The sequence below is a fragment of the Sceloporus occidentalis genome, unplaced genomic scaffold (genome assembly GCF_023333645.1).
Source record: "Sceloporus occidentalis isolate IW3139 unplaced genomic scaffold, rSceOcc1.0.p SCAF_3, whole genome shotgun sequence".
NCBI classification, from domain to species: domain Eukaryota; kingdom Metazoa; phylum Chordata; class Lepidosauria; order Squamata; family Phrynosomatidae; genus Sceloporus; species Sceloporus occidentalis.
The window spans coordinates 42,858,099-42,884,496 of NW_028316983.1; the positions used below are offsets into that span (position 1 = coordinate 42,858,099).

General features: G+C 40.9%; 2 protein-coding genes across 3 annotated transcripts in view; both read left to right on the forward strand.

Moving 5' to 3' along the window:
• Positions 1-749, forward strand: part of CPNE1 (copine 1) — a 66,556-nt gene extending 65,807 nt beyond the window's left edge. The window contains exon 17 of the transcript XR_016280396.1: positions 569-749. The gene's annotated coding sequence lies outside the window, so the exon portion shown is untranslated. The remainder of the gene's footprint in view (positions 1-568) is intronic.
• An 8,842-nt stretch (positions 750-9,591) lies between these two features.
• The window catches only part of LOC149315819 (fer-1-like protein 4), a 77,597-nt gene continuing 60,790 nt past the window's right edge, over positions 9,592-26,398 (forward strand). The window contains exons 1-7 of one of the 2 annotated variants that reach the window (XM_089514199.1): positions 9,592-9,758; positions 14,343-14,398; positions 17,692-17,780; positions 19,941-20,040; positions 22,170-22,261; positions 23,675-23,716; positions 25,682-25,837. In XM_089514199.1, coding sequence (XP_089370325.1) covers positions 9,680-9,758; positions 14,343-14,398; positions 17,692-17,780; positions 19,941-20,040; positions 22,170-22,261; positions 23,675-23,716; positions 25,682-25,837 — 614 coding nt within the window. In that variant the 5' untranslated portion in view covers positions 9,592-9,679. Of the gene's footprint in view, positions 9,759-14,342; positions 14,399-17,691; positions 17,781-19,940; positions 20,041-22,169; positions 22,262-23,674; positions 23,717-25,681; positions 25,838-26,398 lie in introns of those variants that run through there. The other variant, XM_089514200.1, reaches the window with a different exon arrangement.

The following is a 26,398-nucleotide window of genomic DNA, read 5'->3' on the forward strand; positions in this document are numbered from 1 at the left end:
AGCATAGAAATGTACTTGCTATTGCTATTACCTCTTCCCTACAAAGCAAGAAGGGAACCAGATATTTCCTTTCAGAAATGTCACTCTATCTTTCAAAGTTGTTCAAACAGAAGGGAAAGATGACAACAGAGTCCCTGCTAGCTACAATCATTCATTCTTTAGCTTTTCCATACTGGGAGCTGTTTGAGATGCCTACCCTTTATTTCTCTAGTAGTTGCTCCTCCCCTACATTTCCCTGCTCCATCCCTATTTGGCTATAACCCTAGAATTTGTTGCTTTTCCCCACACTGTTGTTACGGAATTTTCACAGTTGTGGAATCATGATCCCTATTAATGGGTGGGAGGGACATCCTGTAGGAATGCAATCACATGATCTTATCAATGGAAGGAGAGAGAGAGCAATGGATTTTGGGGAGTCTGAGATAGGAGACGATAATGGACAGAGAGCATCACAGATTGGAGGAGGACGGGAGAGCTGATTGAGATATCAATGAGGGTGAGTAAGGAGGTAGTTCAGCAGATGCACGGGTGTGATTGTGGCCTTACTCTGTTTTTTTCTTTGATGTAGGAGTACAATTGTGATAATACCATTAACATTTAGAAGATGAGAAGGGGTGGCTAGAACACCTGAGAATTACACACCCCCAGAACATACCCATCTGTAACCAACTGGCTCCTAAAGTGAGATGGATTCAAAATGCCACTACACTTTTTTCTTCATCCCTCTTCCTCCTTTTTATGCTGCAAAAGACTAATATGATTACTTCTATGAAAAAAGAAAGTTTGGAATGAGGATGTGCAGTAAAACCTGCCACTATTTATTAAGCACCATGTGTAATTAGTCGAGGATAGGCTGATTTCTTCATCTTTGGGATCTCCCAGAAAACACTCTTTCTGCATGGAACCTGTTGGAAATAAATTACAGTTGGCTCTCCACATTTGCAGCTTTGACTTTTGTGGATTTGGTTATTTACGGATTTGATTAAATATGTTCTCTCTAGGAATCTATGGAGATTATCACACTTCCTTTCCTCCCAGCCTCTGCATGGGCTGAAACTTTTAAAAACTTTTAAAATGGATGCTATTGCACATCTCCGTGTCCAGCCCAGAGGCATCACGTACCTGATTTTGGCATCCTGTCCCTGATCCATACTTCTCCAGCACTTTTTGAAAGAACAGGAATTCTGCCCTAAACACATGTTTTTGCACTATGTATGTTTAATGCAATTTCATTCTGAACTATATGATCTACATGCTTCTAGACAGATGGCATTAGCAATAACAGTCAAAAGCCAATTGAAGTATCTATGCTGCATCTACTCCTTAGATATTTGTGGTATGAAAAGAGCAAGGAAGCAATATAAAAAATATCAGGTGAGTGGAGTTATAAATGGAAAGTGATGACATTGATTTGCACGATTACAGCGGCGTAATTGTATAATAAAAGCTTTGTCTGGAAATCTTTTGAGCAGAATGTTAGTCTTTTGAAATAGCAGTGTGGATGAATTCTCAGATAGTGCTAGTAAGCTAATGTAAGTCATACAGAAGTAAGTGAGTGCTAAAAGAAGAATCCTCTTTCATTTTACAAGTGCTACAAACTAACAATATATAATGGATGCTCAGTTGAACTGATTGTAAGCACACTTCCATCCACTAGTCATATTAAATTGCACAGCCAAGATCACCCAAAATATGTTCTGACGCAGATCTGTAGCACAAAGTTCATATCTAGCATATGATGCTTATTGGTATTGTACATTTCTAATGTGACTCATGTGGCCACCATCGTCTTGACTTTGGGAGTGACTGGAATGTTGACACACAACATATTTGCAGCCTACAGGAGCCAATTTGATTCTGCTACTTGTCTTGCTTTTCTTTGTAGATGTAGAAGCCTCCTGTAAATTCATTAACATTCACATTAGACATGTAGGTCCCTAGTTAGTGGAGCAATGGAAAAGTAATGAGATACAGCCTGCACCCTGATCTAATTCCTTCCCATTACTTCAAGCAAAGATGTCAATATCAAAAGCAATTCCTTTTTAAGTTAATTCCTTAAAAAGTTAAGAACTGCATTACCTTCAATTTTCAGAAATCAAAGATACTAAAATAGAAATTGGTCACAAATGATGTGGAGCAATCATGTGAATAAACAGTTGCCCCAGCAGGCTACATCACTGGTACAAACTATGATGGCCTTTGGCTTAGATGGCTTTAAAATGAAATTAGACGTATTAATCTATCAATAGCAATAATTAAATGGAACTTCCATTGTTGGCTGGAGACTGCCACTTACTGCCAGTTATTGGGTAGCAATCAATATTCCTTGATGTCTTCTGAGTTTCCTGGAGGCATGTAACTGGCAGATGTGGATAAGCAGATGCTGTACTAGGGCCTTTAGCAGGGCTCTAACACATCTTCAGTACTTTTCTTTTTCCTAGTTTACCCAGTGACAGACAGTGCTCCACAGGCATATGTACAGCAGGATGCTAAAGTGAAGAACCTGAGAGTGATTTTCTCAAGGCCATACACTGAGTCTGTGGTAGAAGCTGGACATGGACCCATTTGCCTCAAGACAGTCCTGCCCTTGCATTCCACTCTGGGTCACTAGTTGCAAAGGTAACCAGCATGTGCTCAACTGGTGCCACAATGCTTTCAACAAACGAGAGAAATCTGAATGTGCAGGATGAGTAGCTTTTATCTGGAATTCTGAAATTCAAAATCCAAAATTGTCCATATGCATAGCTGAGAAAGAGACACCTTTGCTTTCTGATGACTCGATGTATGCAAACTTGTTTCAGGCACGAAATTATTATAAATTTGATGTATAAAATTACATTCAGGCTATGTGTATAAGATGTATACAAAATTAAATGAATTTCATGTTTAGACCTCAATCCTATCTCCAGGATATCTTATGTATATGCAAATATTCCAAATCCTCCCTTCCCAAATCTGACATCCAAAACACTTCTGGTCCCAAGTATTTGGAGGAGGGAAACTCAACCTGTAATGTTTTTTGTGCAATGGGTACGTCTGTACAATCATATGAAAAAAGCAGTTATCTTAACCTACCCTAAAATGGAAGTTGCTTGGTGAAAGTTCAAAAGAAAACAACCCCTCTGTGCTAGTTATTTCCTTGTTTGCAGCTCAATGCAGGTTGTACTGGGAACTCTTGACATCACCCTTCTTACAGATTCAGTGACCACACCTATACCCTTAAGATCCTTCAAGGGAAGGCTTTCAACACAAACATGAAAGTAAAAATAGCCCCAGGTATTCATTTTGTGTCTGATATAAATCACAACTGCCTGACTCCAATAGAAAAAGGGTGTATGCATTTAAATACACAAGGAGATCGATCCCAGTTTAGTATAATCACTTCCTTAGAGTGTGAGTGGGAAGCCAACTGAATTAAAGGATACCAGTAACTGGCTAAGAAATCAGTAGAGCAGTGGTTAAAATAGACTGAAGATACAAATTTTTATTTTATTTTCACAGAATCATAGAGTTGGAAGAGACCACAAGGGCCATCCAGTCCAACCCCTTGCCATGCAGGAAATCCAAATCAAAGTATCCCCGACAGATAGCCATTCAGCCTCTGCTTAAAGCCCTTACTGTCAGGAAGTTCCTGCTAATGTTGAGGTGGAATCTCTTTTCCTATAGCTTGCATCCATTGTTCCGGGTCCTGTTCTCTGGAGCAGCAGAAAACAAGCTTGGTCCCTCCTCAATATGACATCCCTTCAAATATTTAAACAGGGCTATCATATCACCTCTTAACCTTCTCTTCTCCAGGCTAAACATCCCCAGCTCCCTAAGTCATTCCTCATAAGGCATAGTTTCCAGACCTTTCACCATTTTAGTCACCCTCCTTTGGACACGCTCCAGTTTCTCAACATCTGTCCTGGATTGCAGCCAGCACACACAGACACACGCCAATAAGAATGGCTAAGCACAGCAAGTGGAAGCAGTCCACAGACCTTGCAAGGAGTAAACGTGAGAGAAGTCCGAGAAGCCAAGCCGAAATCAGGATACCAGAAGTCAGAGTAGTCAAAGCAGTCCAAGATCAAAGCAGCCAGAAGATAACAAGGGTCCAGTCCGAGGTCAAAGCAACAAGGAGTCAAGATACAAGGAGCCAGTGCCAGCAGCAATCACACCAAGGGATCATGCAATAAACTCTGGCACTGAGTGGAGGCCTCTCTACAGCTTAAGTAAGGGAAACTCTCCCCCATGCCACCTGAGGCTGGTTGGCTAATTGCCGATCTGCACCTGCAAGCACTCTCAGCCCTTCTCTCTTTGTAAGTAGGCAAATCCAGGCAAGCTTCCTCCCCAGAGTCACCACTAGGCTGTTGCACCACAGGAGGCATCTCACTAGCACTAGGGCCTAGTTGGGCCTCCTCCTCTGGGGCTGGGAGAGCACAGCTGGGAGCAGGATTACCACCTGGTGTAGCCTCAATTAGCTCTTGCTCTGGAGGAGGCTTATCCTCCTCCTCCGAGAGCTGCTCTTGGCTGGCCATGACAACATCCTTTTTAAATTGTGGTGCCCAGAACTGGACACAATATTCCAGGTGGGGCCTGACCAGAGCAGAATATAGTGGCACTATTACTACTCTTGATCTAGACATTATACTTTTATTGATGCAGCCTAAAATTGCATTGGCCTTTTTAGCTGCAGCATCACACTGTTGGCTCATTTTCAACTTGTGGTCTACTTGGACTCCAAGATCCCTTTCACATGTAGTTTCATTCAGCCAGGTGTCCTTCATCCTATATCTGTGCATTTTATTTTTCTGCCCTAAGTGCAGTACCTTACATTTCTCCGTGTTGAATTTCATTTTGTTAGCTTTGGCCCAGTTTTCAAGTCTATTCAAGTCATTTTGAATTTTGATCCTGTCCTCTGGAGTATTAGCTATTCCTCCTAATTTGGTGTCATCTGCAAATTTGATAAGTATGCTCCCAATTCTGTCATCCAGGTCATTGATAAAGATGTTGACTAGCACTGGGCCCAGGACAGAGCCCTGTGGGACCCCACTAGTCACTTCTCTCCAGGATGAAAAGGAGCCACTGTTGAGCACTCTTTGGGATCAGCTGGTCAACCAAATCCACGTAACAGTTATTTTGTCTAGCCCACATTTTACAAGCTTGTTTGCAAAAATGTCATGGGAAACCTTGTCAAAGGCCTTAATGAATCAAGATATACTATATCCACAGCATTCCCTTCATCTAACAAGCTGGTAATTTTTCAAAGAAAGAGATAAGGTTTGACTTCTTTCTCTGAAACCCATGTTGACTTTTTGTGATTATGGCATTGCTTTCTAGATGTTCACAGTCTCTCTGATTAATGATCTGCTCTAGAATCTTTCCTGGTATTGATGTCAGACTAACTGGACGATAATTGTTGGGATCCTCTTTCTTTCCCTATTTGAAGATGGGAACAAAGTTTGCCCTCCTCCAGTCTGCTGGGATTTCTCCTGTTCTCCAGGAGTTCTCAAAGATCATTGCCAATGGCTCCGATATTACATTTGCCATTTTATTTATATCCAGGCTTTCTCTGTGTACAAGATGGTGTGCAAGCATTTAGATAATTGGGTACAGTTAAAAATTACTTCTAATTGTTTAAAAACAATTACATGACAGTTCAGTTAAAAACAGAAGGTTAAAATAATACAAAACACATGTAAAACAGTTGAAAAAGGGATCTTCATGAATTATAATAAGAATGGGATTTAACCCTTCTGGAATTGTAAACTGAGATAGTGGGCAGGATGGTGTATTTTAAAAAATAGCATTTAAATCTGCAGTATGTTGGGAAATTGCTTTTTCTGTTAAGATTCCCACTGTCTAGGCAACTTTAACATGATTTTTTCCTATTGGCCTGGAAACAAACCATGACACAGAAATTAGAAATTAATGGAAATGGCTTTCTATCATAAACCAGGTAGATTCCTCCAAGGCATGCCACCACTTGGTCTTTTTGGAGGTTCTCCACCTTAATCCCATCCTAGATAATCTGTATTTTAGGCATCTACCACTTTATTTATTTATTTACTGTCATCTCGGCCTCAGAGGGAGCGATCAGGCAGACCCAGCAACATCAGGGATTGCCTGAAGGAAGAGGCTCCTCCCTCTTTTAACTGTCATCTTGGCCTGAGAGGGAGCAATCAGGCAGACCCAACTCCATCAGGGACAGCCTGAAGGATGAGACTTCTCCCTCCTTTAACTGTCACCTTGTATTTTGTATTGTATTGTATTGCAATTTTTACTGTACACCGCTATGATCATTGCGGAATAGCGGACTATAAATAAAACATATTATTATTATTATTATTATTATTATTATTATTATTATTTACTTCTCTTCTCTATGTAGCAAATGCATTTGAGGAAGTAGATTGAAGTCTACAAAAGCTCATGCTGCCAACTTCTTTCTGTCAGTTGGGCGCTTTACAGATGGACCCTATGGGGTACCATTGTTATGTGCGAGGGGCGGCGCTTCCAGACACGACTCACCCCTCACACGTGACAAGGGTGTCAAAATGGTGGTGCCCTGTAAACATGGGCGCCACCATTTTGATGTGGCGGATGCTTAGCATCCGCACGTCCTGGAATCATTGTGACACCGTGAGTGCGCCATTGGCGCACAGTGGCATCACAACCGTGCCACAGAAAGAACTCGCTTTTTGCTGTGCGAGGGAGCGGCGCGGTTTGTCTGCTACGGCTCCCTCATGCAGCAAACCAGGGCGCCCGAGAGGCTGTCCTTTTTGAATGGTCTGTCCCGCGCCTTAGTCTCAAAGTTGTTACAAGATCTCTCTACATACTGATTCTACAGACTAACATGGCTATATCTTTGAATTCTCTTCTCTAGTCATGGTACAGTGGCCAGAAGTGAGTGAGAAAAAGAAGGAACTAATATAGAGTGGGAAAGGCTGGCAAAAAGAGAAGACAGCTGGGCAGTAGTGCCCAACAAGAACTTTCATACATATATACAGTTCAAGTATCAGTCTATGAAATAGCTCATAACCGCTGGCAATAATCTTTTGGAATTCCTGGAGAACAGGAATCCCAGCAGACTGGAAGAGGGAATACATTATCCTCATCTTCAAAAAAGGAGAACCTAAACAATTACTGTCCAGCCAGCTTGATATCAATAGCTGGAAAGATTCTAGAGCAAATTATTAAACAGGTTATTCTTTGGAGGTTTTTAAACATAGGCTGGATGGTCATCTGTCAGGGGTGCTTTGATTGCGAGTTCCTGCATGGCAGGGGTTGGGCTGGATGGCCCCTTGTGGTTTCTTCCAATTCTATGATTCTATTAGGACTTTTGTATTTTTGTATATAAATATATGGTAATTCAGTGTTACTCAGTACTAAAAAGTTTGAGTTTGTGGTTGTGTGCCTTCAAATCATTTCCAGGAAGTTTCCAATGGTGATCCTAAGGCAATCTTATCACATAGATTTCTAGGCAAGATTTGTTCAGAGGGGGTGTTGCCTTTGCCTATCTCTGAGGATGAAAGAGTGACTTGCCCAAGGTCACCCGATGCAGACACTAATCCTCTTTTGCATTAGCCTCCCAGCCTGAGGCCTGCCATCAGCACAGAACAATACACATGCAAATCACTCCTGCATTCCCAGGCTCACACAGTGTGTGTGTGTGTGTGTGTGTGCGCGCGTGTGCGTGTATCTCCACTTTTTCCAGACAAGCATTCTCTGAAGATGCCTGCCACAGATACTGGGGAAACGTCAGGGAGAAAATCTTCTAGAACATGGCCACATAGCTCGAAAAACCCACAAAAAACAATATAACTAACTTCAAACAGAGATATGACTTCACAGCCCTACACTGCCAGTCTATGACCATGGCTGTGGTGCAAGGGCATTATCAAAGGACCATGTGGGAAGAAAGAGTTTGCCCTTGTGGTTCCAACACAGTTGAAGACCTATCTCATTACCTATTGGAGTGTCCAATTTATAAAGATATAAGAAATGCCCTATACAAAGAATTAGGATTGGTATCAAACAACTATGACTCTGATTTACATTTAATCATTTTGTATTAGAGGACACCGAAACAAGCATCAATCATAAGAAACACTGTAAAGACAATGGTTGGATTACAGGAGAGATCTGAATCTCTACTATCCCTGAATATTCCCAGCTCTGTAATTCAACCATATATAATCTCAGTGTATTTGGTTCTTACGCCTATTTAGATTTATCTGAGCCCTCATTTTTGTCTTTGCCTTTCTCTGTGATATTCTGTTTTAAAGATAATTTTAACTTCATAAGCAATGTATTATTTTATAATGTATGTGATGTGTTTGATTTTTTTATGCTTTTATGGATTTTTACAATGAATTGATGTTATATTTGTTTTGACAGATTGCTTTCTTTTTGCAATGGCATATGCTACACAAATAAACTTATTTACTACTATAATTTACTATAGTCAGAATGCAAACTTTAAAAAAAATCACAGAGGGGGGGAAATGTTGGGAAAAGGGTAGGATAGTCATACAAAAATGTGAGCGGGAAATGAGTTTTGAAGTCATTTTTAAAAAGGAAGCAAACAGCATCTTGGAGCAAAATATGAGGTGAGTCAGAATCTTCTACCTAAAACAAATGAAAAGCAAAAGACAGAGGAAATAGTCTGTGGGAAACAGTGCTTTATAGTAGTCAAGCAGAAAGCACAGTACTTCCTACAGTATTTAAAGTTTATTTTTAATGGGGTGATACTGGGGAATAAACTGTTGTCAGCATACTGATCACCTGGCATGATAATGGGAAATAATGTGGAGAGTCAGTTTGAAAAGAAAGCTGTGAGACTTAAAGCTGGGCATATTTAGCCTGGAGAAGAGACGATTAAGAGGTGATATGATCGCCCTGTTAAAATATCTGAAGGGGTGTCATATTGAGAATGTAGCAAGCTTGTCTGCTGCAGCTTCAGAGATAGGACCTAGAGCAATGGCTTCAAACTACCAAAAAAAAAAAGAAAAAAAAAAAAAAGAGAGAGATTCCATCTCAACATTAGGAAGAACTTCCTGACAGTAAAAGTGTTTGACAGTGGAACACATTCCCTTGGAGGGTGTTGCAGTCTCCTTCTTTGGAGGTTTTTAAGCAGAGGCTGTATGGCCATCTGTCGGGAGTGCTTTGATTGTGAGTTCCTGCATGGAAGGGGGTTGGACTGGATGACCCTTGGTGTATCTTCCAATTCTATGATTCTAGCAGTGGTTCCCAAATTCTGGACCTCCAGGTGTTTTGTACTTTAACTCCCAGAAGCCTTAATCATCTTGGCCAATGGTTAGGGATTCTGGGAGCTGAAGTCCAAAACATCTAGAATAACAGTCTGGGAACTACTGAAAATGGATGCTTACTGAGCAGGGTTTATGTGGTGGGATGCCGGCTGGTTGTGAGCTGATTTTTTATAAAGGAAAAAGGATTACTTAAAGGAAAAACATGGTTTGCTAGATTTGGGGGTGCAGAGTGGATTTGGTGCCTGCTCTGTTCAAATGGTCTTGCTTATTCTTGGATAATGTGTGACTTGCGGGTGGGGTCTGGGCTGCTAAACCTGCTTGGTGAGTGCCCAGGCCTGACTCACTGGAGAGACAGGTGGAGCCCTGCAGCGGGAGCAGTGGCCGTCACACCTGGTCAGTCCTGCACGAAGCCAAGCCCTGGCAACACCATGGCCCTGAGTGTCAGCATCAAGAGGGTCACCCACCTGCCAGGGACTGGGGAGAGGCAGGTGCACATCAGCTTCAGAGGTGCGAGACATGGAAAAGTGGGGGAGGGATGCTGTTGGGAGTGGGGTGTGTATAAGAAATGGATCAGGGCTTGGGGAAGGAAGAAAGGGGAAATTAAAGCTTTGAATTCTGTTTGCCTCAGAATACAATCCTATGTTGCATCCACATGGCCAAATTAATTCAGCTTGATAGCAATTTAACTGCCATGTCTCAATGCTATGGAATTCTGGAAATGGTAGTTTGTTGTGGCACTAAAACTCTGCTCTGGTGCCACAACAAACTAGCATTCCCAGAATTGCAGAGCATTGAGCCATGGCAGTTAAAGTGCTGTCAGACTGGATTATTTCGACCATGCAGATGCAGCCCTGGAATAGCATGTGCACAACAGGGTGCTGAACTATAGCATTCTGACTAATTTCCATTCCCAGCTAATAGGAAGCATTATGTGTACATTGTAGAGGGAGTATCAGTTCCTTTCCATTCTTTTTTCATTCCCTTGGTGGGCATGTTTGTGTTGTGCATGCTGTTTTCCCACTTGTGCTATTTCTGTAAGGGACTTATAAAGAAAATCCTCAAATGGAGGACTGCTTCATAGACGATAAATTCATATAGTTAGTACTTCCTTCCAGGAAATTGCACTGATCTGTGGGTACACTACTGCATTTGGCAAAAAGCTTTATCTTTCTGCTTCTGTGCCGTGCAGTCTGTTCCCCTATCAGGACTTTCCACAACACATGTGTGGAATGAAATTGTCATGTATATATTCATCACACTTGATATATAGGTGTTGCACACTGGTGCTCTTTTCTACACAGGCATGTGAAGAGCCAGATGAAATTTTTTTTCATGTTTATAGAAGAAACAGTGAAGCCTCTTTCATTAGATTTCTGACCCCTTAGAATGAAAACATGAACCAAATGCAGATTTTGGTTTGGACTAGGACTCCAAGAGACCAGGGGCCCATTCACACTACATACTGTAGATATATAGCTATAATCCACATTAACTGCCATGACAATATCCCACAGAATTCTGGGACTAGCAGTTTAGGGAAGGGCATTTAGAATTCAAGTCACACTCTCTTAACCTAAGAGGATGGCAATGGCAAACCTTCGCTGAAGAAATCTTCCGAGAAAACCCTGTGATAGGGTCACCTTAGTGTTGCCATAAATTGGAAGTGACTTGAAGGTACAAAACAACAACAACAACAATTTAGAATTCTCAGACAGAGAACTCTAGTCTCTCACCAAACTACAACTTCAGGATTGTGCAGAAAGTTTTCATGACAGTTAAACTGGAATATAATGCTATATTTGTGTACTATGAATGGGTCCCTGGCAGGAGTCACATCCCCACTCAGCCATGGAAACCCATTGGGTGACTTTGGGCAAGTTACACTCTATCAGCCTAAGTAGGAGGTCAGTGGCAAACCTCAAAATAAATCTTGCCAAGAAAACTCCATGATAGGGTCTCCATAAGTCATGGTTGACTTGGTGGCACATAACAACAACAAAATGGAAACAACTATTACCTTTTACATTGACTTGGGAACCTATAGCCCTGGATTGCCTTTCCTAATAAAGTTACTAAATACTAAAGGCAAGTTATGGAGGTAGAATTCAGGGTCTGGGACACAGATTAAGGCTGCAGCCCTATGTTCACTTGGTAGGAAGTAAGTACAACTGAATGCACTTCTGAGTAGATACATATATAATAGTTAACTAGAAATCAGTGAAAGGCAACTGGGGTGAAAGCTACAGACACCAATACTGCATTTCTAAATGTGATTGAAAATTTTGTTTAATTGATGTCTGTGAGATACTGGGATTCTAAACAGGTCTCACTTTTCCTACAAGATTGTAGGAAAGCTTAAATGCCTGCTTTTTTTGAGGGCAAAACCCAGCTTTTCCAGTTTTGGTTTGCTGACATTATTGGGCCCAGAGCTTTGTTTCTTGTGGGAACTGAATTCTGAAGGGATAAACTGGGATTTGGCCAGTGCTTCAACTGAAAATTATCTGCCTCAGAAACATTTGCCTCTTTGTTCAAGGAGTGATTTCTCTTGCAGCATTTTTGCCAGTCACTCATTTCTTCTTTGGTCTATATTTAAGTCTAACCTCTCACCAGTGGTTGTTTACTCAGTATCTGATAACAGTCAGGCATCCATTTTGTGCATTCCGCTACAATAACCTATTTGCTGAAGAAGAGATTTGTTTGCATCCCCCTTTTAAACAGTGATGGTGAACTAACAGGTCACCACTTAATTATTGTCTCAGTAATAGGCTTCATATCCCTCCAAGAGTCAGACAAATCTCTAATAACTTAATAGAAATGAGTCCTCCCCCATCTAAAACCAGATGTCAGCTCAGTTATTTCATCTAGGAACTCATCTTTTTTGTCTCCTAAATCATTATCTCTTCTTATATTTTTGATATTCCCAGAAAACCTATGTCTCATCTCTGACTTCTACTTAAGTTGAGCAATATAATATACAGTGTCTTCTACCACTAGGCAGAGTTTTCTTCACCATAGTGTCGGCACATGGAGATCATTTCCTATATATGGTGGTGAAGCTATTTGTGAAATGTAGTAGATTAAAAATTCATATCCTCACATTCTAGATTTCCACTCTCTCATGGAGGTAAAGTCACTTACTCTTCCTTCTCATAAATATTACATCAGGATTAAAACAATAAACCGTAACATGTCTGTAGAGCAATCAACCAGAATATTTTGCCATCTGCAATGAAGACGCCAATAGTACAGAGGAGTATAGTAGTTAGGATACTGGATTTCAGCTAGGGAGCCTGAACACTCTGCTTTTTCATCTCCTCTTCTACTGAAATATGTAAAGAGATCTTGTAGCACATTTGAGACTAATTGAAAGAAAGAAGTTGGCAACATGAGATTTTGTAGACTTAAGTCTACTTCTGAAGTTGAAGGCTTTAATGGCTGGCATCCATAGTTTTTTGTGAATTTTTCGGGCTATGTGGCCATGTTCTAGAAGAGTTTGTTTCTGATGTTTTGGAGAAATCAGAGGAGTATTAAATAATAATAAATAATAATAAAAATTTTATTTCTATCCCGCCTTTCCAGGGATCAAGGCGGCGTACAATAGTGGGATTTATCATCCCAATGACAGATAAAAATACAATAAAAACATTACAATATCAGCATAAAAACAACAGCAATACACAATACACAATAGCACTTCCAAGCTAACAATGGGGGGAGGGGAACATAATAGGGCTATTGGGGGTAAGCCTGTTTGAACAAATACGTTTTCAGCCCTTTTTTAAATTGGGCTAGGGAGGGGGTCGAGCGGAGCTCATCGGGGATCAAGTACCAGAGCTTAGGGGCCGCAATTGAGAAGGCCCTTTGCGTGGTGACAGCTCGTCTCGCATCTGGAACCTTTAAAAGATGTTTATCCCCAGATCTGAGAGTGCGGGGCGGATTATATGGAGAGAGGCGGTCCTCAAAGTACCCTGGGCCCAAGCCATTTAGGGCTTTATAGGTAACAACCAACACCTTGTATTGCGCCCGGAAGCAAATAGGCAGCCAATGAAGATCTTCAAGTACCGGTGTTATGTGGCTAGCCCTGGAAGATCCAGTGACCAGCCTTGCTGCCATGTTCTGGACCAACTGAAGCTTCCGGGTATGGTACAAGGGTTGCCCCATGTAGAGTGCATTACAGAAATCCAACCGAGAGGTTACCAGAGCATGTACTACAGTTTCAAGGTCCCCCCGGCCCAGGTAGGGTCGCAGCTGGCGTATCAACCGAAGCTGATAACAGGTACTCCTGACCGTCACATCCACCTGAGATGTGAGGTGGAGTGACGAGTCCAAGAGCACCCCCAGATTGCGAACAGAGTCCTTCAGGGGAAGCGTGACCCCGTCAAGGATAGGTGGACAAATCTCCAAACCTGGACCTGGGGAACCTATCACAAGTACTTCCGTTTTCTCTGGATTCAGCCTGAGTCTGTTTTCCCTCATCCATCCCATTACTGACTCCAGACAGGCGTCTAGAGGAGAGATGCCATCCCTGGTCACTGCATCAGTCGGAGACACAGAGAAGACTATTTGGGTGTCATCAGCGTACTGATAACACTGCGCCCCGTGCCTCCGGATGATCTTAGTAGGGGATTGTGGATTAGAAGGCAGGGAAAAGATGCAGAGTGACTGTGTTTGGTTGTTACCATTTGGCTTATGGCTACTTGTTTGGGATAGCAGCTGATTACATGAATAAACAGTGCTGAAACTATTCTTTCCTGAAGGACTATTTGAAGTGAGTATTTTTTTTTTACAGAAAGACCTGATTTTTATGTATAATAAGATAGGGAACATGTAGTCTTCCAAATGTTGTCAGATTGCAACCTCCATCAATCCCAGCCAATTTGGGCAATAGATGGGAGAGATGATGGGAACTGCAGTCTAACAATATCCAGAGAGTCACATGTTTCCAATCCCTGGTATACTGCATTCTTCAAGAATGCATATTCTCTGACTGAAGATGTATGTATGCATTGTCTACCAATATATACAAATTCTATATTATTATTATTATTATTATTATTATTATTATTATTATTATTAACCTTTTATTCACAGGTTTTACTCAGAAGACAAAGAAGATACATTCTGGGCAGGAAGCAATCTTTGGAGAGGTAATTGCAACTTTGTATAATTTAACCAACACAATTTATTTTTTGTGTTGGTAAGGAATAAGGGGAAATTATTACAAAATAACTTTGATTGATGTTTAACGTATGAATACTTACAAAGTTCTGTAACTAAAAATAAAACAACCAAGAATCTTGTGGTTCTTAAAGACTAAATTTGTGGCATCTAACAGTAATATCAGGGAGGGTAGTTCTAGCAATAGTGTGCTACAACTTAATTATTACCCAATTAGACTAACGGAGCTTCTTGTCTTTCCTCCTAAGCCCACCCTTCAACACTCCTTTTCTGTTTCTGTGGACAACATCTCCATTCAACCAGTCCAGCAAGCCCGCAGTCTTGGTTTTATCTTTGACTCTTCTCTGTCGTGTATCCCTCAGATCCAGACCACAGCCAAGGCTTGTAGATTCTTCTTATACAATCTTGCCAAAATCCGACCATATCTCTCCGCCTCTACTGCCAAGATCCTGGTCCATGCCCTAGTGGTCTCACGACTTGATTACTGTAACGTCCTCCTGGCTGGGCTTCCTCTTTCTCACCTCCGTCCTTTAATCTCTGTCCAGCATTCAGCTGCATGCATTATCACTTCCACCCACCGCTCTGACCACATCTCTCTTGTGTTGGCATCCCTTCCCTGGCTCCCCCTCCCTTTCCACATTCAGTATAAGCTCCTGCTGTCGACATTTAAAGCCCTCCATGGACTGGCCCCTCCTTACTTATCAGACCTTCTTTCTCCTCACCTTCCCACTCGGGCCCTCCGTTCTAGTAGTCAAGGTCTGCTGTCACAGCCCAGGATTTCCTCTGCCCCATCCCGGATTCGCCCCTTTTCACTCGCTGCCCCTCACTCCTGGAACCTTCTTCCCCCACAAGCAAGAGCCATCACTTCTGTTACCAGCTTGAAAACGGAGCTGAAAACCATCCTGTTCAGAGAAGCCTTCCCAGGCATTGCATAATTGTCGCTTACTATTTGATGTTCTTTTGGTGCCTATTTATCAAACCATTTCCTGTATTGCTATGTACTGTATATGTATTATCCTACTTGAGAGTATGTATTTTCCCTGGAAGAAGATTAACCATCCATTATGAAGCCAAGCCCTCCAGTCCATCTGCCTTGGTCCAGGCCTCGGAGGTAGAGAGGAACTGCTGGACCTCTTACCCTTTCCCTCCACCACTCCCTTCTCCTTCTGTGTCATGTCTTTTTAGATTGTAAGCCCGAGGGCAGGGAACCATCTAACTAAAAAGATTGTATGTACAGAGCTGTGTAAATTTACAGCGCTTCATAAATAAAGGTTAATAATAATAATAATAATAGTAATAATAATAAAGCACTCTGAATGGGGAAGCACTGGAAAAATATTCAGAAGCTACAGCTAGTACAAAATATGGTGGGCAGGTGTGTGCTTTAGAGACTATGTATTCCTGGTCTTGCACCAACTACACTGACCTCCAATTTGCTTCTGAGCTCAATTCAAGATGATGGCTTTGTAATATAAAGACCTAGAGCTTTACCACATGAGAAAAGAAAGTTGGAATGGAGTGGAAGAGAAGCAGCTTTCTCTGGGCCTCTCCTCATGTTGTCATAGCACTCCCATTCTCTTCTCAAGGGAGACAATAATAAAAGTGTGTCTTTTGTTGTTCTGGAAAAAATCCATTTGATAAAAGGCACACTTTTATGACAGTAGCCCTTGAGAAGAGAAAAGAAGTCTTACGATGGTACATAGGGAGGCACGGAGAAAGCTGCTTTTCTTCCGTTCCATTTCGGTTTTCTTTTCTCATGCAACAAGCCTCTTATAATGAGCCTGCCTAGAATTTGAGATCCCCAGCAGAGAGCCTGTTGTGTGTCTCACAACCCTAAGAGTACCAGAGTTAGTTATTATACAAGAGCAGGCTTTCTCAGTTGCAGCACCTTGGCTGTGGAACTCTCTTCCAAGGGAGATCAGGTTGGTTCCATCCTTATTGAACCTCCATTGAGCTGACAAGACTTTCCTGTTCTGTACAGCCTTTGGCTCTTAAAATCAAGTGTGGTTTTCTGATTGCTTTGTGTTTTTTTTAATTGAAAGTTTAAATTTTTTTAAAAAAGAATGTTTTTGCTTGTTTTTGTCTGGTGTGCATAATTTCAGTAGTCTTGGTAGACTGAGAGGTAATAACTATGAAAGGATTTCTTCAGCTAGGGAAGTGTTTGTTTAAATTATTTGTTCCTGCAAGGGATAATACCATTTAAACAAATTTCTAGTCCCCACTGGCTTACCCTTTCAGTTATAGTGTAGTGGCTAGCAGCCAAGCAAGGAAGATCATCCATTCCTGACCATGGAGATTATCAGCCGGTGGGAAAAGCCAGGAGTAAAAGGCATATTCCCAGGAAAGTTGTGCAATCATGCTGAAGATTTTCAGACACATCGAGTTCATCCAGGACTTAATCCATGAAGATCCAGGAATTCTCCAGCAACAAACCATTCATGGGGAAGTCCCAGGAATGGTTTGTTGCTGGAGTATTCCTGGATCTTTATGGATTAAATTGTGGATATGTGCAACATTTTCTGAAAATCTTCAGCACAATTGCACGACTTTTTCGGGAATAGCCCTTTTCTTCCCCAATTTCCCCCTGTCTGATAATCTCCTATGTTCTGATAGCTGGTACATAAAGATGCCAATATCATCCAGTATCTCCCTGGTTTCCTCCAGAGGTTTTGGAGGATGATATCACTGCTGTGTGCCATCTATTGGAATATAGCTGGAGATAGGCAACCTTCTTTGCTCAGCTTTTCTCTGCCCTCCATGACACTGGGGGCACAAGAAAAGTGAACCTGGGTTGGAGTGTGGAGAGTAGTACACAAATTTGTTAGAAGATCTGGAGGGAAAATGAGAAAGGGTGTTTTCCCCTTTTCTTCCCCACTGTTTCTTTTAAGTTTTTTAAGTTATAGTGCTATAGAAAACCAATGCATGAGTGAAATGACAGTTTTGAATTGTAACTCAAAAACATTTTTAAACATTCAGAGAGGAGATAATTTGCCCTTCAAACCATAGGGGCACCCCAGCAAATCATGTTCCAGCTTTTAAAAATCTTTAGAAGAGCCCTAGTGCAGATCTATGAAAATGGTTACAAGTGGAGATGGATATGACGACAACTGGCAAAACTCAGAAAAACCCAAGAAGCTCTATTGTGAGAACTCATGCTTCATCAAAACAATCTGGAAGAGCCCTAAATAAAATAAAACAGAACTGGAAAATGGGGTTGTGAAAAGTTCTAAGTGTTGACTCTACTGTTCTTCTTCACTTGTAGATCTTTCGCTGGCCACAGTATGGAAAACTCTTTATGGAAGAGATGCTAATAGTTAAAGTTTACAACTGCAGCAAGGTATTCAGTAATAGGTAGGTTCATATTTCTTTCAAAGGGGTGATATAGGCATTGAGATGGTGCATGGTTGTCATCATCAACAAGTGAATGATGGCGATATGTATAGACTGGGAAGGTCTTATTACTTTACTTAATCCCAGGGAAACTACATGATTTATGACTTGGTGACTTTGTAGAGGACTTTGATCTAGAATGAAAGCACATCTAGAATGAATGGCGTTAAAGACATGCCATTGACTTGAACATCCGCAGGGCTGTATTTTGGTAATTTGAATGGCAGAGCATCACAAACTGGTTGGATGTAGGCGTATGATGGTCTTGAGCTACACCTCATGCATCTCTAATCCATAGCCATCCTCTTTATGTGCAACAGGTGTGGAAATCATCCAGCCCCCGAGATGTTGTTAGACAACTCCCAGCATCCCTTACTATTTTCTGTGCTGCCTAGGGCTGATGAGAATTGCATAGCTTGCATTGGATAATCCTCCTTGCTTGGCTATCTGCCATCCCTTAGCCACTACATGCCCTGGGATGGCAGGAAAAATGAATTGGGGGGGGGGGACCTAAAAATTATTTAAATTACTTGGTTATTCCCTGCAGGAACAAATAATTTAAACAAATTCCTCTCTATCTGGAGGAGCCCTAACCCCATCTCAGTCCAACATCCAGAGATCCTCATGATTCCCATATGTCGTCTAGAATGAAACATAAATGTATGCTTGGGCACACACTGGTAACTATTGTTAGGTGTCAACAAGGAGATAATTCCTGCCCCTTTTGTGAAGAGTCACACATCACACAGAGTGCAGAAGGGACATCAGCTATGTGAGTTCCTACTGCACTGATGCAAAACATCACCAAGCAAGAGTAGACTAATGATTGAAAGGCAACCAAATATTCCAGGATATAGACTGGGTTGAGTTGCATGAACTGTTTTTCTACATGAATAGTAACATCAACTAGCACACAACAAATAAATATATAATCCTGGAGGATCTGTTATATGCAGAAAAAAAGGAGAAGGGCTGAGATGGTAATCTAATCTAGGCTTTCCCATCCTGATACCTTTAAAGTCTTTTAGCCTATAAGTTCTGTCATCTTCAACTTGGAAGGTCAATGGTCAGGGATGGCAGAAGTTGTAATGCAAAACATCAAGAGGGTATCAGATTGGAGAATGCTATTCTAATCCATTTCCCCCATAGCCTAGAGTGTCTCAGAAAACTCAAACTTTAAAATTTCCAAATAGGCAAAAGAACCATAGGGGGAAATGGGGAAATGGCCTGGAAGGGTCGTGGAGCTTCATTTGCTTTGAAACTCTGAAATGCATATTCATTATCTCTCTTGTTTGCTACTGGAAACCCTTATAGTCAAATGTTCCTGAACATCAAGAGAAACACACTCTTGATATTTTGAATGTGCAGAACTAACAGCTTACATACATATATACACCCACCTGAGAAGTGAGGTCTACAGGACTTTCTCTGTGTCCCAGCAGTGGCAGCAACACACTGTGGGAGGACATGGGAGCAGGTGTTCTCAACTGTGATGTGTCACTTTTAGAATACCTTTCCCATAGGTGTCTCATTGGCACCAAGACTGGCATCATTCTGCAAGCAAGTAAGAACAAGAATTAAAGCTCTTGAGATCAAATTGTTTGTATTGAAATCTGTATATACATTAAATGATTTCAACTGATTTTAATTGTCCTGCTTTAACTTGTTGAATAGTTTAATGTGCTTTTAGTCTACTTAAATTATTATTTTCTGCCTTATACTTGTAAAGTGATTAAATTGATTTCACTGTACATCACCCTGAGATCATATGATTAAATACATAATAGTTGATATATAATATAGGCTGGAATCCTATTGGCTAATCCAAACTAGAATTAACTGACTGAATCAATTGTTGAATGGTTACTCAATACATAGGTAAATCCAGAGGCTGTACTTTCTTAGCACTAGCACCAGAACTGAAGCTATAATAGCTCTATAATGATTAAATATTCTAAATATTAAGATATTAAATATTATTAAATGTTTTAAATAGTTAAATCTTTAAATAAATGCAGAAATAAATGTTATATTTATGTGGCATCTCTCTTGACTCTTCCAGTATAGAGCTCCATGCTAGTGTTTTGTACCTATATTACCATTGTTGCTTGTTTTTTATAGATTACTTGGTACCTTAGTTATCAGCCTTCAGCACTTGGTAACATCTGGACGGCTAAACATCAGAGAAGCTCTTGTTGACAAAAATCACAGCATCACTGGAGTAAGTGATTTAACTGTTGTCATAACCAGAGACGTTACTTTATTGTTCTAAAACTCCCAGATTCCCCCTGACAACATGGCCAGTGGGCATGATGTCTGGAGGATTCTGGGACTTTCAGTTCAAAAAAAAGGGCCACATTTCCAAGACTTAAATGCATTCCCCATCACCTTCTGGGGGTCTTCCAGAGGTCCTGGGAGATGATGATGTCGAGATAGAGGAGCTGTATGAGACAGATTAGTCTTGTAGAAGGTAGGTAGAGGGAGATATTTGTAATTCTGCAATGGCAGAACTTTCAGATATTTTGAAGTATCTTTCAGATATCCTTCTTTCAGATATTTTGGCTGAAATCTTGAATAAAGAGATGTGTTATATCTCTCTATTCAAGCTTTCAGCCAAAACTATCTGGAAGAAAAAAGCATTGCAGACATTCCATTCACACCCTCCCCATCCCACAAATAACACTGAAACAAACACCCAAAGGTAAAAGTGATGCAGTTCAGGAAGTTTTTTTTACCATATGTAGATCATGGATTCTTTTACAGTTATAATGCTATGATTCCACTTTAACTGACATGGCAACACCCTATGGAATCCTGGGACTGATGGTTTGAAGAGGCACTTGAGCTCTCTCCATAGATACTGCTCCTTAAATCTCAGACCCCAGGATTCTATAAGATGAAACAAGGGTGGTTAAATGTAACCATAGTACTATATTTAGCTAATGAGAAAGCATCCTAGGTGTCCCTGTTGTATCTAAGATGACAAAGAATGCCACTTGAAATAGCTGGCCCAGGACATTTTGCAGGAAGAGACAAAATGGCAGATCCTCCCTTCCCAGTCAAGGTGCACATTACCCCAAACTAGCCAAATTGCTTTGAAAGATGAAGCAGAATATCCCATAAGCACAACTCTCCATCCTTGACAGTAAAAATATATGTAGAAAGATCTTGTAGCACATTTGAGACTAACTAAAAGAAAGAAATTGGCAGCATGAGTGTTCATAGACTTCAGTCTGCTTCCTCAGGTGCATTTGGAATTAGATGCATCACAGGAAGCAGACTTAATTTTCAATAAAGACTATTTTTTAAAAAGTCTACAAAAGCTCATGCTGCCAATTTCTTCCTTTCATTTAGTCTCAAAGGTACTACAAGATCTCTTTACATACTGATTCTACAGACTAACATGGCTATATCTTTCAATAAAAATATAGTAAGACAGTAGATAGTAGGGCTTAATAGTAGGGTCAGCCCTGGCCCTTGAACACCTCAAGATACAGACAATCAATGTAGGCACCAGCATTGCTTAATTTTGCTCATTGTTTTTTTCTTTCTCATTACTATCTTTTGCATGTGTATGTCCAGGAAAGCAGCCAAATGGCTGATAAGCCAGCTAGTTCTTAAACAAACAAACCCCCAGATAGCAGAGTCAGTGCAAGCAACACAGTCTTTGAGATTCAAAGCAGTATCAGATAGGGTTGTCAGACAGTCCAAGATTCAAGGTATCAGACAGGGAGGTCAATAAGGCAGTCCAAGGTCAAGGTTTCTGGATAATCAATATAGCAATCTAGGAGACAAGGATTTGTTCCAAGAAGCCACAGGAGCCAGAGACAAAGTCTTTCCTATAGAAAAGACAGATAACCACTGGCAAAGAGACACATGCTCCAGCTGCCTAGATAGGCAAGCAGCAGGCCTTCAGATGTGTCTGATCACAAACGCGCTTCTGATAAAGCCTCCATGATCTTCGAAGGCCCTCTCTTTCAGCACAATGCTCCCTGAAGATAGGCACACTTCCCAGATCCTCCTCTATGTCCACAGCCTTGGCCCCAGGCAGACTTGGCTGCTGAACCTCTGGAGGGGCCACAGACTCTGCTCCAGCAGAGCTAGGGCCAACCTCAGGCTCCCCAATTACAGGGGCTCTGGCTCATCCTCTGAGTCCTCCAAATCGTCCTCCAGGCTGGGCATGACAGTGTGCTAAAGATCTTTCCTGATGTCTTTAAGTCAGATGTGGCAGTACTGTATTTCAATAAATATATAGCCTGCCTGTTAGAGCAAATCCAAATCAAAACAATTTCTAGGGTGGCTTGTAAATAATAGCTGTGGACTTCCTAAGGTTTGCCTTTCACATTACAGATTTATATTGAATTAGATCTGCGATATCAGCCTCCTGATGGTGCTGCAGGAACATGGGTTGAGGAAGACTTTGTCTACCAAATGAAAGACAGGTTTGGATAATTATTTTAGAAGACAGTTGTACAGTACATTCCTACAGTACTTTTTGTTGTTTCTGAAAACTAAGATATCTGTGGTTCTATCAGAGGTTACAAGTAACTTCAGCATACAACTCTAATTTATGGTGACCTCTCATACAGTTTTCTTGGAAAACTTCACTCAAACGAGATTTCCCATAATCTTCCTCTAAGGCTGAGAAAATTTGACTCGCCCAAGCTCACTTGGTAGGTTTCCATGGCAAAGTGGGGACCTGAACCTTGTCTCCTGGAGTCTTAGTCCAACACTTAATCCACTACATTACAATGGCTCTTAGCCAATTCTGCAAGGTTCTATTTTCATAGTTTTGGGAGATTTTAAATCATTTTTTTCTTGCTTAAAATTGTAAAAACAAAATTATTTTCAAATTCACTTAAAATGTATTAAGAGGACTTCTTGGAATTTGGATTGTGATGTATGATTTTAATAATCTGAGTCTATAATTCAAGTCTATAATGGATGTTGGACTGAAACTTTTGCAATAGATGTACAGAAAGATTTGTGTTGTTGTAAATAATTGAAAACGTCTATGCTGGAAGCAAAAACAATGAATAAGGATTAAGATTTCAGCACACTCATGACCCAAGTATTTGCAATTTAAGATAACTACAATAGTCCTTGGCTGTTCCGTATTGAAGAATTGTCATGGTTATGGTTACAGATAATGCATAAAGCTTTGCTTTGGAAGCAGCCATACTTAGCAGCCTTTCAGTATTGTATTTTGTATTCTGATGGCAGAGTGATGCATACGGTATAAAACCACACGAGGCGGTGGTAGGAAAATATGTACTTACTAATTGTTTTGGAATTGCTATTAATCACCCATAGCATATAGACAATTTAACTGCATTGCCACATTTCCCTTGCTATCCTCTGCTTTTTTGAAGATCAGAACTGATGTATCTTTTTGATAGTTGTTACAGTCCTGCTTCCAGATGATTGCAAAAGAGCAGTATGCCAGCATTGTTAAAAAGGGCCAGTAGTGAGAGGATCCAAGAAAGGTTAACTATGGCCCAGTACTTGATGACGTGCTAGGGTTGCCCCGGGGCATCGCTTACAGACGCCCCACAATCCTAGCATGTATTCTGTAAGTCAAAACTAATGTCCCAAGTGCACCATTTGTGCACTGCAGCATCAGTATCACGCTGCAAAAAGAACCCGCTTTTTGCAGGTTCTTTTTCCACCGGCGGGAAACTGTGCAGTTTGTCTGCTACATTTTCCCCCTGGCGGAATACTAGGTGCCAGAAGACTGCCCTTTTTGGGCGGTCTGTACCGGGCCACTTACACCAACAACAGATTGCAAAGAAAGCTGTTTTCTACTTTTGGATTGTGTTTACTTGGTATGATTCATTTTTTCTCATTTATTGCAGCGTAGAGGTTATAATCCGCAACCCTGGATTTGAGGAATTGGAGTAAGTGGCCTGTTCTGATTCCATCTTATAGTCTGATGCTATGAGTTGCTGTTCTGGAAAATAAGTGTGTGGAATCAAGTGCAAAAAATTCTACACTGGTGAACTGCAGCACTGTACTTGTGCTATGAGTCAGCTTGGGACACTATATCACCATAAGACTGGGGATTAACACAGTTATATTGGTGACTACTTTATTTACAACACAGATGACAACATAGAAGCACGAACATCACTAGATGTCACATTAAAGAGTGTGCACAATGGTGTGTGTGACACAGGGACAGCTGAACCTTTAGGCTGAGTGAAGCAGTTACTTCAGGCAGCAGATGGTGTGTGTGTGTGTGTGTGTGTGTGTGTGTGTTTGGGTGTAGCATAGTGTTAGAGAACAAAACTCTGTGCACCATGAAATTTTGCTCTGAAGCTCTCTGGCTAGCCAACACTGCTATCCCCAATGCTATCCTTTAGCCAACAATGCTGTCTACTACCTTTTTGGATGGACTGTGTAAATGGAATAGAATAGGTGCTATTTTGCCTTTCACTTTATCTTGGAGATGTTATGATTAATGCTGAGCTTGATGTAACCAAGGCTCATTCTAAGAACCATTAAATTATGAGGCATGCAATACATGAGACATACAAGTTCAAGTCAGCAAGCAAGAGGGTTATTGATAGGCAAGACAAAAAGACTCATTCTTAGAGGACCTGTGTTGTTCTTTTTAACATTATGATAGTAGAAAAGTAGGATGCTGCCATAACAACAACTTTTCTTGATATCTTTGAGATATAGTATCATCTCAACTACAGGCAGGACTGGACTGCCAGAGATTACAGTGGGAATCAGTATTCTTGGCTCCCCCCCCCCCCGCCAAAAAAAAAAAAAAAAAAAAAAAAAAAAAAGGAAAGCAAAGCAAAGCAAAGCAAAAAGGAAAAATATTCAGATTAAAAGGGATAATAGACATTTAGGACTTTATCACATTATTTTGCTGTTTTGCAGAAATCATGTTGTTTAAGGAAATGGAGATTTAATGGAATGGAAACAATGCCTATCAGACTTCTCTACAACAGTACAGTGGTATGGCTTTGGGAAGGTCTAGCTATCAGACTTCCACACTGCCTTGTGCCTGGGTGCAAGCTACCAGCCGCTTTTCCATCTCTTCGGAGTATCCTCAACAATCCATGTGCATGTATATGTGTTTTAAGTAGAGTGGAAGAGCTAAAGGAAACAAAGTCCCTTGTGCTGTTGATGGTCCACAAACTTTATTATCTTAAAAAGGCCAGTGCATCTCAGCCTTGTCACAAATTGGCTTTCTTCAGGGTCTATTACCAGAGATTTCAGGAGCTGCAGTCTGCACTTTCAACAAAGTGGACACTTATACTTAGTGTCTACTTTGTTGAGAGTGCAGACTGCAACTTCCAAAATCTCTAGTAATAGCCCCTGAAGAAGGCCAATTTGTGACAATGCTGAAACACATTGGGCTTTTTTAAGATAATAAAGTTTGTGGACCATCAACAACACGCGGGGCTTTGTTTCCTTTATCTCTTCCACTGTGAAAACATGCTCTCCAGATTTTTTTTGTTCTGTTGTGTTTTGAAATAACTCACAACCCATGGGCCAAGACAGAGAGAGAGACACAGAGAGAGGCACAGAGAAAATGTCAAGAGAGAGCGGACAGGATAACAACCTTCCAATTAACCATAGAGGTAATGAGGAAGCTTGGCTCTATTTCCTTGTAGTGACTTCTCCTGCTTGGGGATAGCAAGGCAGAGAATACCATGCCCATTTGCACTGCATAGCTGCGGCAATAGCAGTGGAATGAAACCGTCACAACAGAAACAATAGTGGAACAATAGTGATATTGCAGCCATTAATGTTGATGAACAGATACAAACCAATAACAATAAAATCAGACTCATGTGTTTCTTAAAGTTATCTTTAAGTGTAAGCAGCACATATGTATGTTGCAGGGATGCTGAAGTGAAACGAGCTGCTGATCTAGACAGAAAAGCTGCAGTGCTTGGCAGAAAACTTGTCAAAGGTCTGGAGACAGATGATGACGAGGATGATTATTATGATGTATCTGACATGGAGTTTTCTGGCATTGTCTTTAGCCCTGTGAAAAGGTACTTTCTGTATTCACTGTTGTGTTAAAATGCCTTTCTTCCTGTTTGCCTGTTAATGGAGTAGCACTTTTTTAATGGAAGGGGGGGTTCCTTCATGAAAGGAATTTGTTGCAAAGCAAAATGCACCTTTTTAAAATGATGGTTGCTGTGCTGGGGGAGAATAATATGCTGGCTGTCTTGCTGTGACACATCACACAAAATTGATGCTCTTAGAACCTGTCATAATGCACTAACAAGCAGAGCACCTTTGGATGTTTTGTTGGCTTTTATAAGATATCTAATTTTTCTGCTGTTAACTCTTGCTAGGATTCATCATTAAGCAACATCTAGTTTAGATGTCTTTCACAAGTAACATTTATGGCAAAGCGTTCATTTGGAACTCCTCCAAAGAGCTCAATATCCTTCCATATTTACCTTCTTCAACCAAGCTGCCTCACAATAGTCCTGTGAAGCTGTTTCACTGAATACCTCTGTGAACTTTATTCCTGAAATGAAAGTGAATTGATCTGAAATTCTGACTATAGTGCACAATGTTTTTAGGATACCCCACACCTGGGAGCT